Genomic DNA, 16,572 nt, shown 5'->3' on the forward strand with positions numbered 1-16,572 from the left:
TATACAACGTAATAAATATGGTAGGTATGATATGTTCTGGGTACCCTGCTGTGTGTGGGATACAGCGTGAAACAGTTTTTTTTTATGATAAATATGACATAATTTACATATTATACATATATTCAGTATAATATATACATATCAAATAATATATACTAAACATTTCCCAAAAAGGAACAAAATCGCATCGTAATCGTCCCGCACATTAAAAAGAACAGCAAAAGTGCGGAACCTTTGACGACGCCGCCACGGTCGTGATTTGAGACACATCAGTGATGCAGACATCTAAAATTGGATTAGTGAACTTTTAAACATCGTTTTATATTCTAAAAACGTAACTAACGCGTTCAGGATATATCTATGTGTCTACTACCATTATCTGCCTGTAGTTATATTATTAACCGACTTCAAAAGAATGGAGGATGTCAATGGGACATATACATATGTAATACTTTTAATTGGATTGGATTATGTTTAAGTAATATACTATTCTTAAGGGTATGTATTGTTATGCTTAGTATGTCTTCCCGATGTTTTTCAAAATCTAAATGATATATCTACATTATTCTCTCTGTTTACATGAGGAATTTTCCAACTTAGGAAACAATCCAAGTTTCAACAAAATCGGTTCAGTAGTTTTGAAAATACAAATATTCATGATACAATTTCTGAAGAAGACTTGTTCAACATTTATATTAAATTACAGGTATATTTAGAAGTTCCTTATGGTTTTTGGGGTTCCTCTGAATGCGGGGGAAGGGTAGTTTTTAAATGATAACGAAAAAAACCTATTGACATTTCGTATTGTATTTGCTATCAATATATGTGTGTATGCGTGTACTGGTTAATTAGAATCCACAGCATTAAAGCATCAGCAGGTTGTAGGTTCGATTCTCACTGCAGGGTTTTATAATTTTCATTTCTCTATTCTGTTAAAAACGCGTCTGAGTTTTGAGTCCGATAGAGCATCTTGACACTTTTTTCCCTGCTGTTTCAGAATGAAGCTAACATATATTTTATTGTGCACAAAATCCATTACAATTCCCATTATCCTACTATAGCATCTATTATAAATATAAAAGTTTGTGCTTGCCACTTACATGCAAAAACCACTGATCGAATTTGGATGAAACTTTATAGTACTTAGCTTATACATCAGAATAACACAGACTACAATTTGCGTAAGGATTTTGTGTAATTTGGATATAATATAACAATAAGTTTGAGCGGGCGAAGCCGCGTTTTGGTCGCCATCGACTCCATAATTCGAAAAAACAATTATCTATCAACAATTTCACACGTGATTTCGTTTACGTTTGGTCATCGGCCGGCGCCAACGTTTCGCATACATAATTATATAACATAGGCGAAGATAGCTAATCGTAGCCGTCTGTTTTCCCAGGATGTTCCCACAGCTATCTGAATGGGTTCCGGTTTATATCTCTGCTATATCCGCTTTTGGTTCAAATCCTAATATTTATGTGTAAATCGCCTGTGATTCATAACGTATAATATAAGATATCTTTTACTTTATATTTTTTGATAAATAGAATTGTATGTTTAAAATATTATGGAAGCAGTCGTGATGCAATGGGGCAGCGTCTCCTTGTTTGTGGATTCGACTCCCACTATGGGCAATTTTAGTTTCATTACTTTTGTCAACAAAACTGTTAACAAAACAAAGTACAGAGTTGAATTCCGTCATTAAGCATGAAATATATTGAAAATTAAGCGGTGCGTAGGAAACCGACTTGATATTGCATTCCCTTTGCCTATTCCACTAAGTATATAAGGCGCGAAGTTTTTTTTGGTCTTACCAAATAGACTGTGGCTAATTGCTTAATAGCAACCTAAGCGAAAAATAAAAAATCTACATCATTAAGGGTAGGTAAATCTCCAAAAATATTACTTATTTTTTTGCGATAAATCCTAAATAGTATTTTGCTTTTCTTTAGACTTTTTGGTTTGTTGTTTAAAAAATATATTGCTAGTAAAAAAATAATTTGGTATAAGTTAAGAAAAATGTAAAATAATAATTATTGTTATCATACGCTATCTAAGTGTTATTGTTGTATAAATTGAGTAGCATTCTCTTATTTAACAATAAATCATTGAGAATCGTGATGTTTTTATTTCTTATTTTAAGAAAATTGCTAGGATAATTCTAGCAATTTTCTCTGTTAACGTTTAACTTTTGCGTGTTTATCGGTTGGCAATTTATTTTAAGTACGTTTTAAATGCACCTACAATCTAGATCTGTATCTACTAATCGATACCAATCATTTTCAGGAAAAACCACTTAGTGTACCTATGTACTAGGGTTGTTGCGGATACCATATCCACATATACAGATGTAGATTTTTAAAAACAAATCTCGCCGGATACAGATATGCATTTGGATTTTAGTTACCATTTAACAACATTTACTAATAGAATAGAGTAAAAGATAAATTACCTAACAATTTATCAGATCTACTTATAATAAAATGGTAACAGATCGGTGTCTGTGGCAGATATATAAGAAAAAAATGTAAATCGAAAACAATACATTTTAAAAATGTTGTCTGTTTGTCTATGTGTTATTTCACGTTAATCTCAGAAACGGTTTAACCAATTTAATCACATTTCACTGTTGTATGTTGGAAATTTTCCCTTAACATCTAGTGTGTGATTTATTTTAAACCGCTTTTAAATAAAAAAAGTTATACCAATTTAAGAATAGTATTCGTTCAAAATTTTAATATATATCTGTTTTATTGCATTGGCTAGATATATTTTTTTAAATATTATTATTAGAAAACGAAAGTATCTAATGCAAATTAGTAAATTATTCACGGTGTAGCGGGCGAAGCTGCCAACGGGTCCTTAGCATGTGTATATTAGAAGGTATCAAAACTTAGTGCATCATAAATTAAGTATTCATTCAAAATTGGTAAAAGTATTATCTCGTTACTCTGATGTTTCTGGCAAGAATATCAGGCTTAGGATTTGTAAATACTGTATTGTTAACAGGTTCAGACGTTTTAATCATATCTGACAATAAATGACTTGAACAATTTTTGTTGTTTTCATTGATTGATATTTATAAAAGTTAAAGAAGAAGCTATATAAGCATACCAAAAGAGAAAATGGTCGCTTTTTGACAATCCATTCTGGCCGGTAGAGATTCACAAATTACTTAAGCCAACGTCATAAAACGTTTTTCATCGTAGAACATTCACTGGACATCTGGGGGTAGTGATAATAATGTCTCGCTGCACCACATCTGTATTTAATAAATATTCGTATTGCAAAAAGCAAATATGGTTACGAATGCAGATTTGAAAATTACCGCAATTACGAATGCAGATGCAAACGTTCAACCAAATCTACTTACTAGAGATAGTGTGAACATTCGCATCTTCGAATTATCATTATTGGCATCAACGAATAAAGTAGGTTACTCCCTATCTACTTTATTGGAAAGTCGAGAATGTAGCTTTAGAAATAAATTCTACCATAGGTTAACATCTAAAATAATAATATATTTGCATTGAAATATTACTTTTTTAATGACTATTTTAATTCAAACACAATTTATTTACCGTTCGAAACAAATATAACTTGTTCATTTGTGGTGTTGTGTAGTCCTCAATCAAAGACGATAAATATAAAAGTATATTAAATCTTATCTATAATAATTTAATACCTATATAATTCAATAATTATTTGATTATTAAACTTAGAATGTCTATTATAAATTATGTATCATAAATGAAATAAGAGTTGAATTCGATAAAATATTATAGAAATAGTTTTATGAACGAAAAACTTTAAAACGTTTTTTAAAATTTTTCGTTAATATATTTTGCGTTGATGATTTCTGAACTCTGAAGTCAAGTTTTGTAAGTACTTTGGTCTTTGTCTAATCGTATATCGTATCTTTATAATATTATAGAAGCGTGTCTGTCTAAATAATATTGTATAAACGTTTTTAAGTATAGCTTTTAAAGTTGTTAAATATTTTTAACATATTTTTCATGTAATTTCGAGTCATATTATGCTACATACAATTTTTTTTTATTCTTGGCTACATCCTTTTTTAATCAACTTTAAAATAGAAGATTTATTAAGAAGAGGGCCAAGGATTTCATACTCAATAATTATTGACTACTAGAAAGGTAAAAAAATGAAATGTATTATAAATATATATTAGACTAATTATAATTATAGAAATTCTTAAATTTAATTATATATAACATTATTATCTTTAAAATTACGTCTTGTTATAAATTCTTGTTATTGAATTGAATTGAATTGAATTCTTGATATATGGCGTTTCGAGCGTGCCAGTTGAGCACAATTCATTTCGCCAATGTTTCTTGTTATTTATTGTTTTATAACGCTTGACTAATGTCACTTTAGATTACTTGTCATAATCAAAACCAAAAGTGACATTTTCTAAGTCTTATTACAAAAAAGTTAAAAACTCGCTATTTAATGATTGTTATTGTCTTTATTAATTGAGTTTATTTATAATTAAAATGTACACTTTTTAATTAGAAATATCACTGTAGAATTATATCTTAGTTATACATTTTAAACAATGGAAGAAGGCAACTCAATCATTTACGGTCTAGAAAACCAGGTGATAAAATTTATATTGACAATATTGTTCAATATGTTTTGAATTAAGTAAAGTTTAAAAATAAAAAGATAATAATTATAAATTTGTTTTATAATTTTTATCTTCGTCGTCCGAATATTTTTATATAAAGTTAAAGCTATAAAATTAAGCATTGGGCGAATAACTAGAAATCTAATAATAAATATATAATAATAATCATCTAGAAGTTAAAAATAACAGGAAATGTATAAAAATAAAGTTAAAGGTATGTTTTAGACGAGGGCCCTATCTCCACAATATGGAGAAAGTGATGCAATAAGATTTTTAATTGGAACTCAGAGTTTAAAACCTAATACAAATCAGGTTCATGTTGTAGAATTAGAGGAAGATACAGGAGCATTGCATACAAAGGTAAGATAATGTTATATAAAAAGGAGCTTCACACCTTTTCCTTCATAGCAGGATAGTCTGTGTCTTATTACTAGATGGGAGATAATTCCATATACATTGCATGGTGAAACTCAACATAGCTCTTTATCTAACACAGTGGGGAAACAAAAATAATTTAAATATTGACCTTATATTATTAACTAGCGGCCCACTCATAGCCTTGCCTGCATACCACCTATATTTTTTATATAATTTATACATTTAATAATTTTTCATAATTCTGACAAAGTGCACTAGAGCCTAGGCTTGCGGCTGTTAACAGACTGGTTAATTATTTTAATTTTACATTTTCTCAAAAAGTATACATCCAATTTACATGCTTTAAAAGCTTATCTTCAAAAAAAATTTTTGATGGAATAACTTTTCTTGTAAAAAAACTTTTTGTGACTTATTTATAAAAGATAAACATATATGGTGTCATCATGTCAATGAAATTGAATGTTTTTGTAATACTATATGTAATATGTACTACATATTAATTTATTTAACTACTTCTGCAGCGCACATGATTAAAACAATATGTTGACATTCCTAATTATTGTTATTTAGGCTAACTAAGAATGAAACTGTATATAGCTTATGGTACTCCTGAGCAAAAAAAAATCTGATTATTCATTCCAGAGATTTTAAACAAACATAACTTATTAAATAATATTTTAGGTATTCAAACATGATATTGGTGAAATATGGCATCTCCGTTGTTCGCCTCATGATGCTGCTATATTGATGACTACACACAGTGCTTACGACCCAGACACTAGTCAATGTACTATGGGTGTTTCTATCTTCAAGCTTCCTACAACCGATGTGAGTTATGTATATTTTTTTCTTTTTATTATTTTCCCAATGTGTCCTTTATACAGCAAGATTGGGAGAGAGAATCTAGTATCAATACAATCCATTCACCATTCTCATCTGAAATTTAGTTGTATCTAGGTTGTTGAGGGGTAAATCTCAACACCATAGGTTGTTTTGCCAGAGTAGCAAAATGGAAATAATTTATTCACCAAGTGGTATTTTATTCCACAACAATTGTGTTTACAGTCAGACCATACTACCAAATACATATTTTTTGACAAGTAACAAGCCTCTCCATATTTTCTATTAAAATACAAGACAATATGTAATTTCAACATTTCAGGACTCTTTAATATGTTCAATTCTTTTTTTAGGTGATTCCTAAAGACTTAGATGACTTAAGTGCGGTACAGAATAGAAATGCAGAGGGAATGGAGGTACTGAAGACAATCACACCAGATGTGAGTTTCATATTGTTAAACATTTCTGATACATATATGTATATGCAATTTTTTTTTAAGTTTGATTCTTTATATTACATATAGCAGGGAAAATTCTGAAACCTAATGTCCTATAAAATTGAACCCACAACCATAATTTATGTTCAGTCAGTAAATTTAATAAGACTTCTTTCAAATGATTAACATATGAATGGAATCTTCATGCTTTTGCCACACAGCAGATTGCCTAGTGTTGTTCATTTTCATCCCAAACTTGAGTCAATATGTGTCTATTAACTTAACTCAACGCCGCGCCTTACCTTGTTACCAGGGCAAGGAAATATTAATAGTTAATTCATCTGGTGGGAATCAAACCCACAACCTATAAATACCCTACTCTATATTTTTTTATTTATTATAATTATATACAAGTTAGAACATTCTTTCTCCAGAAACCTGAAGAAGAAATCAGATGTGCTGAATGGCATTGCTCAGACCCAAACAAAATCGGTATAGTTTTGGACAATTATGTCAGTATTCGAGACATAGGCACCGGTGATCAAGTGGCCTGTATAGAACCTGAAGGCAGGACAAGGTTGAAATTTACTGGTGGGAAATGGAGCTCCCAGAGTCATAATCAAGTAATTATATATACAGTATGATCTACGAGTTGTGACCACTCTGAAGTTTGGCGTTCAGGGCGATTCGTTGTTCGATCAAATTTTTGATACATTGTGTGTTGAGTGTTGGAACTAAACTCCTCGCTTTGACTTATTGAGCCAGAGAGAGAAAATGAGAATAATTGATTCCCTTGAGTGGGAATGGAACCCACGCGTTTAATCAGAAAACAAAAATTTAATATTTGAAAGGGGTCATTTTTATACCACTACTTCCATTCATAACAAAAAAAAGGAGAGCTCTGCATGTGGCCTTTTTAGATCTGCAGAAGGCCTTTGACTGTGTGCCTCGTCAGTGTATCTGGTGGGCATTGCGATCCAAAAGGATCCCTGAGGCCTATATTGAGATTATCAGAGACATGTACCGCGATTCCGCTTCTATGGTTAGGACTGCTGTTGGCGACACTAGACCCTTCCCGATTACGGTGGGGGTTCACCAGGGCTTGGCTCTTAGTCCGTTCTTATTCAATGTAGTGCTCGATACTGTCTCGGCTCACATCCAGGACCAGCCTCCATGGCTGATGATGTATGCCGACGACATAGCACTCATTGCCGAGAACCGACTGACGCTGGAGCGTAAAGTGAACCTCTGGAAGGGTACGCTTGAGAACGGCGGTCTTAAACTAAATGTGTCGAAGACAGAGTACATGGCCTGCGGGAGCCGGGACTCGAGCACCATCCTTATAGGTCCTGAGCCAGCCGTTAAGTCGGAGAAGTTCAGGTACCTTGGATCCGTTATGCACGAGTCTGGAGGCATCGATCACGATGTCCATGGCCGGATAAGCGCTGCCTGGGCCAAATGGCGGGAGGTCACTGGTGTGGTCTGCGACCGCAGAATACCGCCCAAGCTCAAGGGGCTGATATACAAGAGCATCGTCCGACCGGTTCTTTTATACGGCAGCGAATGTTGGCCAGCACTATCTCGGCACACTCAGGAGCTTCACGTCACGGAAATGAAGATGCTGAGGTGGATGTGCGGCGTAACGCGGTCTGACCGCATACGCAACACATTCATTCGAGGTAGTCTTGGGGTCCGTGACGTAGCGGATAAGCTCCAAGAGAGTCGCTTGAGATGGTTTGGCCACGTTACGCGCCGGCCTAAGAACTATGTCGGACGCAAGTGCCTTGCTATACCAGTCCCTGGGGTGCGACCTCCCGGACGCCCAAGGAAGCGCTGGTTGGATGTCGTGATGCAGGACATGAGAGCCAATGGTCTAACCACCGAGGATGCAAAAGATCGTGCAAAGTGGAGTAGGTTGTGTAGGAAGGCAGACTCTGGCAATAGCCGGGATTAATGCCAGGAGGAAGAAGAAGAAGACTTCCATTCATACCAAAAATACAAAATAATAATGTTAAAAGTCAATTTTTTTTATTTTGTGAATTGTTCATTTATTTCAATGTAAAAGATGTAATTTCATTACAGTTTGCAGTATTACAAGATACGCATATAAAATGTTTTGACATACGGACGGATTGTAATAAACCAGCGTGGACTGTAGATGGCGCTCACAGACAACTTGCTAGGGATTTAGATTTTAATCCTAATAGGTAAGAAAATAAACAAAATATTTTCAAAGACAATATTTATTAGAGGCTGACTAATAATTGTTGTTGTTCTATTCCCACTTGGGGGAATGATTAATAATTGTCTCGTGCTGGTAGACGACGGCGTTGAGTTTTGCCACTCATATCGCAATGTCTCAACAATTGCGCAATGCTTGGGGAATTAAGTGTTTTACTAGTTACCCTCTGTATATATTCCATGTACAGATATCGATCCGTCAGGACTTTATTATAAGTATAGACAATAAGACGCAAAAGCGCAGTCATGATTTGAGCTCAAAATTCGGCGGCAAGTGGGAAACGAAGTGTTTTAATACTGGGTTCCTTCTGCCACCTTACTATAAGCGGAATTGTTGTCGTATTTTTTTAAAGTTTACTACAGCTTAAAAAAAAGTACGACAACAATTAATTAGATTAAACTTTTGAGTATGTTATTGATAGATTTATTTATTTTTTTGCAGACAATTTCATTTGGCAAGTGCAGGTGACGATGCAGCGTTAAACATTTGGGACTATAGAAACGGAAAGGAGCCTATATTTAGTAGATCTGATCATTCACATTGGTATTATATTTATTTTTTCTTCACGCTGTATCCCGCACATAGCAGGGTAGGCAAAGGAAATCTGGGAACGTAATGGTAAAATATTCCGTTCTCCATTAAGACATTTCCGTTCCCCACTTTTCGCCGAAATCTGAAGGCATGGCGTGAAGAGTAGCGGAACTTACGCCACGACGGCGACATTGAGTTTTTTTTTAATATGCTTTTTTTTTTGTAAGCTAGGCAGAGAGAATAATATAAATTACTTTCTCTACTTTTTGAACGCGATTAGACACTTTAAGAAAAGTATAATTTTCTCTAGTACCAAGCTGAGTTGCGCATGTAGCAGGGTAGGCAAAGGGAACTATTAAGTAAATTGATATTAAGTTATATTTTTTTTCGGTGTTGAGGTTAATGCTGTTAGCCCGCTTTTACAACGACGCCAGTTGGGTAGGGAAGAGGGTACTCTGTCCCTGAGTTACTCTTAAATGACGTGTGAATGAGTTGATTAAAAAAAATATATATATTTAAATTTTATCATTGTTTTTTTTACTTATAAAGTATTTAATAATTTTTCTTTCCTAAGTGTGATATAAAAGTTTAAAAATGTAATAGAAATAATTTTAATAATTGAGCATTTACATGTTTTAAATATCTTATTCTATCACCTTACAGGGTATGGACAGTAAGATACAATACATACCACGAACAATTGTTACTGACAGGCAGTTCTGATGCCAGAGCCTTACTGACAGCAGCCGCCAGCATCTGTGAGCCTGAGGACGAGGAGAGAAAGGGGCAGGTGTATGTATTTCATTTAAATATTAAAATTTTTTTCTTGCATCTCTCATATATGGCAGGATAGACAGACAAAACTATATGTTAAGAGAACATGGCGTCTCTACTTTCCGAAAATATTGAAGGTCTATTGAATTGTTGTATTTTTTTTGAAGAAACCATGAAAAGTATTTAAAAAAATATAAGCTTACTATAAGTGTTTGATTATATAATACAAATAACACTTATTACCACATATGCTACTTTTAAAACCATGTGATAATGAGTGTAATTTTTGCTATTAAATTAAATATTTATTCCATATGCTTTAATCCCGAGTGAATGAAGTGAATTCATATTACTTGAGTAAGTTGAGTTGACTATATAAACTACTCAATTAAACAACTTAACAAATCCCACCACAAAAGCCTCTAAAACCATAAAATATAAAGAAAACTAATAAAACTAAAATAATTCCAGTCTAGAAGATGGTGTTCTACAATCCTACGAACAACACGAGGACTCTGTGTACTGCGCGGAGTGGAGCGCCGCCGAGCCCTGGACGTTTGCGTCCCTGAGTTACGACGCGCGCCTCGTGCTGTCTAGAGTACCGAGACACTTTAAATATAGAATTTTATTATAATAATATTTTATTTATTTACTTTTGTGTTTAAGTTGATGTTTTACAAGTAAAAAGTATGTTAAAAATATTAGGTAATCATTGTTCTAAATGGTCAACGTTTTTATAGATAAATAGATATCTATAAAAATAAGGCTATTATTTTTTGCTCGAAGGTATTATAACTTATAATGAAATTAATTGACTATTTGAGAGTTTTCAGAAGTCTTGTAAAATTTGCATTCTTTATTTTATGCCATTTGAAAAATCTTTTATTCATTAATTATAAATAATACTATAATGATATTACAAAAACACCTGTAACATTATATTTAAGAATTATCAGTTCTTTTTTTGTAGCTTCATGCCATAATCATCCGCACGCAGCGCATTGGAACAATTCAAACCTGTTCCGAGTTTTTTTGCTATGCGTGTCGTAGGCTGCTAGCTAGCATCGCCACGTTTAAAGGGTCGGCTAGAATCGCTTGCGACATTCACTTGTGTATCCATTGCTCTCTTAGCTTGCATTCAATTCTCAACCTTAACTTCTTGCTATTACGTGCTAGTTTACCTTGTATTTTCTATTGGTATTTATTTAAATTTCTTTATTTCCTTCTGTGATTATTTTCTCTTCACGTATCTGTGAGTTAAATAAATTTGGACAATTTCTCCACAAAATTTGGATTTTTAATTTTACTCATTTAGTGTAAAATAAATAAGATCATATTAAATAGTGGTATCACATCTCAACCGCTATATTGGTAAGATATACTGTTAAGATTCTGTTATCTATTACTGGAAATATTGGCATGTAGTATGGAGGAGCTCAACCACAAGCTTTGATTACCAGAGAGCAGAAATAAAAATAAATATTTTCCCCAATAGGAATCAAGCTCACAACCCTCGCATTTTACAATATATTTTATTGTTACACTTGTGAAATAGCCAATAGCCCAAGGGTATATATGCTATTTGGTAGGTATATATATAGTAGTTATACTTGTTTATCTTTTAATTTTCAAAAATGTCTTCTGTAGAAGTTATTGCAGTGTAAATATAAATAAGTAATTATAATATATACATTCCTATTATATTTTTATTTGCTTTATATCAATACACAATAATATTTACTCTAATTTTTTTATTACTGAAGTCAATATCTTTTCTCAATAAAGAAAATAAATAATAAACATACAAAAAACAACAGTATAAATATATATTTATTTACATTTAGAATCTCTCAGCTACTCGTTTGGCGACATTCCTCAGATTCCCATACACTTTGGAAGGTGGTGAACCCATGATCAAATTGCAAATAGCTCTTCTTGCTAAAGCAATATTTTGATAACTGCCCAATATGTGAATTTTTGAATCGGCCAAAACTATTCTAGTTTTCGTTACATTTTCTATAGTAAACTTAGTGCGGCCTGCTTTACCGGCCAATCTGCCTATAGCTCTGCCTAAGTGATCGCCCTGTAGAGTCTTCACATCTTTTATCTCAAAAGATTCCACAAATAAGTCATCTAATCTTAGTAAAGCTAGTGCATCTTCAACATCAAATCCATAGACAAATGCCTGAAAAATATTATGATATGAACTAAATATTCCCACAACTGAATTTTTCAACAGTAGTATCCTATTAAAAAAAAAGCAAATCCACACTTTCCTCATGGCAAGATAAGTGGAGTGAATCTAGTTTTAAGACCAGTTGAACTCGGTTATGCTACAGGGGCATAAACAGGCAATTTCATTTCCAATAATGCATGATTTGAGTTGTGAGCACCACTCAACATACAATGTCTCCAGAATTCAGTAGAAAGTGGGGTATGAAAGTAGGTAGGTTCCCAGACTTCTGCCTACTCTGCTATATGCAACATGAATAATTCAAATTCAAAATATTCTTTATTCAAATAAACTTATTATAAGCACTTTTGAATTGTCGAATGAACATATAAACAAAAAGCTACCACCGGTTCGGAAGGCAGTTCTGCTGAGAAGAACCGGCAAGAAACTCAACAGTTACTTTTTTCAAAGTCAATTGCATTACACGCATTACATTCAGGATAGCTGCCATTCGTTTCTTATATTGCAGCTGCTGCTACAATATAAGAAAAGAACAGTATAATAAAAAAAAAAAGTATCTTAGAGTAGTGGAACTCAATGCCACACTTTGCTTAGTAACCAGAATGAAGAAATAAAAATATTAAATATTTCACTATTATACTGTTCTACCACATCATAATACCAATAGTACCCAACATACATAATTATTAGACAATTTTAATTAGTGTAGTAAAAAAAGTTACTTACCTTAACAAAATCAGCAGCTTTTTGTAAATTAGCTATATCTTTAGTTTCTGGCCCAACTCTGATTTCAACATTACGACTTTTTGTGTTAAAACGCACTTGGAGCAAAAGATGTTCTACAATTGGTGTGAATATTTTTAACCAATTTTCTCTTAATGGAGTGTATCTGTTAAAAAAAGGGGATTATTTAATGAAAATTTAAATGCAATTCGCAATGATTTAAAAAAAGTAAAAAATAATAATTATTAAACTTGTAGCTTTTTTGCACAGTTTAGCAGAACACTTAAAAAAAATGGTAAATAAATAATGATGAAAACTCGGAAAACTTAATAAATATGTATATACTATAACTGTTATAATATTTTACATAACAATAATAGTAAATTATTTCACTTATTTAAAAAAATTTTTTTTGAGGTTATACATATATATACCTGTGTGCTGGTACTGCAACTTTCCTCATATTTTCTTTGCTTTCATTGGGCTCTGCATTTTTTTTTATTTTCTTCAACTTAGATCGACGTTTTCGTTTTTTACCCGCATCATTTTGTTGTTCTACGTCCATACCTTCTCCCGATTCAGAAGCAACTTTGTTTTGAACATTTTTTAATTTTATAGGGTTCTTGGCAGGCAAAAATTCATCCACATTGATATTTTCTACTTCCATTTTGTTAATATATACAAAGATCTTAAGGAAAAATACTGCTAAAATTAATATTTTCTTGTTGTTAAATAATTCTCACATGGTCTTTGACGTTGACCATAGATAAAAGAAAGATGAATATTTGCATGTGTCAGATGTGTAATTCTTAATACAGACATCGTATAGTACTAAATAATAATCATTTAAATATTTTTAACTAAAGATAAATAAAAAAGAAATTTATTAAATATTCAAAAATGAATAGAAATACAAATGATATTTCTTGTAATGTTTATTTAATTTCTTTTATTTAATATGGAGATAATACATCAATGTAAAAAATAATGGAACGCTTATGTCAAAATACCCAATAGAGGTGTTATGTCATATATCTTAGCTGAATTTTTATAATTATGAACTAAATAAAGGTAAGAAAAATTAAATAACCATATACATTTTATTTTAATAAATTATAAACTACGTCTTACCTTAAATTTATAGATCCTATTGAAAATGGCGACACTTATAAGATTTGTGAAGATCCCCGTCCAAGGTGCTAAAATAGCAGGATGTACTATCGTTCAGAACAGGACTATAATGGGAAAGGCTTTGCGAGAATCGCTGCCACCACGTCCCCCGAAACCTGCACCATTTGACTACGAAAACAAAAACTACGGTTGGCTTCGCAGTCTGTTTGACCGTACCACCCACAGGTTTGACGAAAACACGAAACTTTTAGTCGTCGAGGGACCAGTGGCTGCTGGGAAAACAGAATTCGCTAAAAAGCTGGCCGAAGATCTTGATATGAAACATTTCCCTGAAGCTAACATGGATATTCACTATCTTCGCGCAAATGGCGTCGACATTCGTATGTTCGACAAAGATATACCCGAAGACACTAGGACCTTTGACCATGTTAACTTTAACCTTGCTCCTAACCATCGTCTTGCTGGAAATTATCAGATTATGATGTACATTGCAAGATATCATCAATATATTGATGCCCTAGCTCATCTCTTGAATACTGGACAAGGAGTCATTCTAGAAAGGTCGCCATATTCCGACTTTGTGTTTTTGGAAGCTATGCTCTCACAAAATTACATAAGTAAGGGAGTTAAATCAGTTTATTATGAGCTGAAGGCAAACACAATTGAGGAGTTGATGCGACCCCATCTTGTCATTTACTTGGATGTGCCAGTGGACAAGGTTTCTATTTGCAATATTATACTATTAGATTATATCAGGTTGTTATGGTACAGTGGTAATGTATGACTGTGAATGGGACAGTTGCGGGTTCGTTTCTTTCTCATGGGAATGAATTATTTTCACTTGCTCTGACTAATGCTTACTAGGAAGATAATGTGTAATGTTGAGTTATTCCATTTACCATACAATATCTTAAAAATGGGTTAGAGAATGGGGAATGAAGAGTCTTATCTGAGTTCTCTCTGTCTATATGTGGTACAGTAAGAAGCTACAAAAAAATATATCTTACAAATCTTCTAATCTTTATGACAAAACCTAATTTCTTTTTAAGTTTCATTACATAAAATATTTATTTTAATTAACATTTTTATTAATAAAAGCTGACTACTTTGCAAAAAGGATAAGTAACATACTTTTTATCCTGAAATTCTTGCATAAAAATAAGCCTATATATTGCTCCTTAAGATTCATGTTGGTATTAAAAAAATATATATGCATACTCTAGGTACAAGAAGCCGTAAAACGCCGTGGCCATAAACATGAGTTGGAGGGCAAAGCTCTATCCAAACCTTATTTAATGGAAGTAGAACGTCAATACAAGAACAATTATTTGCGAGACATATCTACACACGCAGAGCTTCTGGTTTATGATTGGACTGGTGGTGGTGAAGTTGAAGTTGTAAGTATAACAATTAGAGTTGTATTGTTTTATTAACATTTCTTAAAGTGTTAATCCATACTTAAAAAACATAAAAAATTTAATGTAGCGGCATTTGAACCTGCATCTCTTGGAAACCGTCCAAGTGCTGTAACCACTAAGCCATATAACAAGTTGGTTTGGTTGTAACCATGCATATAATAATTTCGACGTAGCTTGATGAGAACATATTATTTATATATATTATATTTAATATATATAATCGACATGTCGTGACCGATTGAAGTTAGGCTTTCTGAACTTTTGCGCAATGTCCACTTGAGAAGAAAATAATCAATAGTAAGAAAGATACTAATAACAAATTGCACACCCAGCCACAACTCATGGACCCCATTGTAAATCATAATTACAGGTATAAACATCTCAATGTAGCTGAGTAAAAACTTACGGTCAGATTGCTTGAATGATTTCCAAGATTCGCGGATGCAAATTCTGCTGTTCTATTTGAAAAGCAAAGCTCAGTATTGAGTTTGTCACAAAACAAATTAATGAAATTTTTTATTGTTTTAAAAAATACTTAATAATAATGGCAATATTTTTTATCAATTCTCAGGTAGTAGAAGATATTGAGCGTTTAAACTTTGACCAGTACACGGAAAGAGAAGAACCCAAAATGAAGGACTGGCGTCTACCACGAGAGATGGAATGGGCTGAACAGCGAGCACTTTACACAAATTACAAGAATTACTTGATGAATCTATTCAATTTACCAAGATTTGATGTGCCAGAGTTGATAACTAATGCAGACGATTCTTACGCAAGGGATAAGGTATAAAAGAAAACACCAGTCTATAGAACTATATCTATCGAGATTTTTATAATTTTTTATTTCATATAAGTCCTCTTTTATGTAAGGACTAGTTCTCTTTGCCAAATAAAATGCATAAAAATCTTAATATAACTATTTTTAAAAATATTATAAGCAAACAATGTATATTTTTATTATCTATTTTTTGTTTATTTTAGGTTATCTATGACCATCCCGCGTTCCATTATGTGGAGGGCTACCAAGATCAAGAAGGAAATCTATTAAAAAACAAAATGCCCAAATACACTGAACACATCTAAATAAACAAAGTGTTATGTAGAAAAATATGTATGATATGAATAAAATTATTATGTTGGAATATACAGTTTTTTTTTTCAGCTTCATGCTGTAAATAGGCAGTCAGAACGTAGTGTTAAGACTTTGCTTTCCACTTTTCCCCGAAATCTCGACGCATTGTGTG

The 16,572-nt window shown here is 32.6% G+C and overlaps 3 protein-coding genes across 3 annotated transcripts; 2 read left to right on the forward strand and 1 right to left on the reverse strand.

The window, feature by feature from the left end:
- Window positions 1-4,411: 4,411 nt before the first annotated feature.
- On the forward strand, window positions 4,412-11,599 carry LOC146533555 (EARP-interacting protein homolog). The gene is made up of 9 exons (XM_085194844.1): window positions 4,412-4,627; window positions 4,883-5,017; window positions 5,717-5,863; window positions 6,229-6,315; window positions 6,747-6,935; window positions 8,395-8,519; window positions 8,996-9,097; window positions 9,749-9,877; window positions 10,331-11,599. Exons 1-9 carry the CDS (start codon window positions 4,586-4,588, stop codon window positions 10,491-10,493), a joined length of 1,119 nt encoding a protein of 372 aa, XP_085050970.1. The 5' UTR covers window positions 4,412-4,585; the 3' UTR covers window positions 10,494-11,599.
- Window positions 11,600-11,671: 72 nt separating this feature from the next.
- l(1)G0004 (RNA-binding protein pno1) lies at window positions 11,672-13,556 on the reverse strand. The gene is made up of 3 exons (XM_085194846.1): window positions 13,211-13,556; window positions 12,780-12,942; window positions 11,672-12,044 (listed from the first exon to the last, which is right to left on the reverse strand). Exons 1-3 carry the CDS (start codon window positions 13,441-13,443, stop codon window positions 11,700-11,702), a joined length of 741 nt encoding a protein of 246 aa, XP_085050972.1. The 5' UTR covers window positions 13,444-13,556; the 3' UTR covers window positions 11,672-11,699.
- A 145-nt stretch (window positions 13,557-13,701) lies between these two features.
- ND-42 (NADH dehydrogenase (ubiquinone) subunit ND-42) lies at window positions 13,702-16,470 on the forward strand. The gene is made up of 5 exons (XM_085194843.1): window positions 13,702-13,847; window positions 13,921-14,625; window positions 15,131-15,304; window positions 15,897-16,112; window positions 16,310-16,470. The coding sequence occupies exons 2-5, from the start codon at window positions 13,933-13,935 to the stop codon at window positions 16,409-16,411; spliced, it is 1,185 nt and encodes a 394-aa protein (XP_085050969.1). The 5' UTR covers window positions 13,702-13,847; window positions 13,921-13,932; the 3' UTR covers window positions 16,412-16,470.
- The last annotated feature ends 102 nt before the right edge of the window (window positions 16,471-16,572 follow it).

Source organism: Heliconius melpomene, chromosome 12 (genome assembly GCF_056956725.1).
Source record: "Heliconius melpomene rosina isolate 202511_hmr_F chromosome 12, ASM5695672v1, whole genome shotgun sequence".
NCBI classification, from domain to species: domain Eukaryota; kingdom Metazoa; phylum Arthropoda; class Insecta; order Lepidoptera; family Nymphalidae; genus Heliconius; species Heliconius melpomene.

Excerpts from the sequence above, each read along its gene's own strand:
- LOC146533555 (XM_085194844.1), top strand. The coding sequence starts at position 4,586 with ATGGAAGAAGGCAACTCAATCATTTACGGTCTAGAAAACCAG. Across the intron at positions 6,936-8,394 it reads GCTCCCAGAGTCATAATCAA|TTTGCAGTATTACAAGATAC; the intron begins GTAATTATATAT and ends ATTTCATTACAG. Across the intron at positions 8,520-8,995 it reads TTAGATTTTAATCCTAATAG|ACAATTTCATTTGGCAAGTG; the intron begins GTAAGAAAATAA and ends ATTTTTTTGCAG.
- ND-42 (XM_085194843.1), top strand. The coding sequence starts at position 13,933 with ATGGCGACACTTATAAGATTTGTGAAGATCCCCGTCCAAGGTGCTAAA. Across the intron at positions 15,305-15,896 it reads GTGGTGGTGAAGTTGAAGTT|GTAGTAGAAGATATTGAGCG; the intron begins GTAAGTATAACA and ends ATCAATTCTCAG. Across the intron at positions 16,113-16,309 it reads ATTCTTACGCAAGGGATAAG|GTTATCTATGACCATCCCGC; the intron begins GTATAAAAGAAA and ends TGTTTATTTTAG.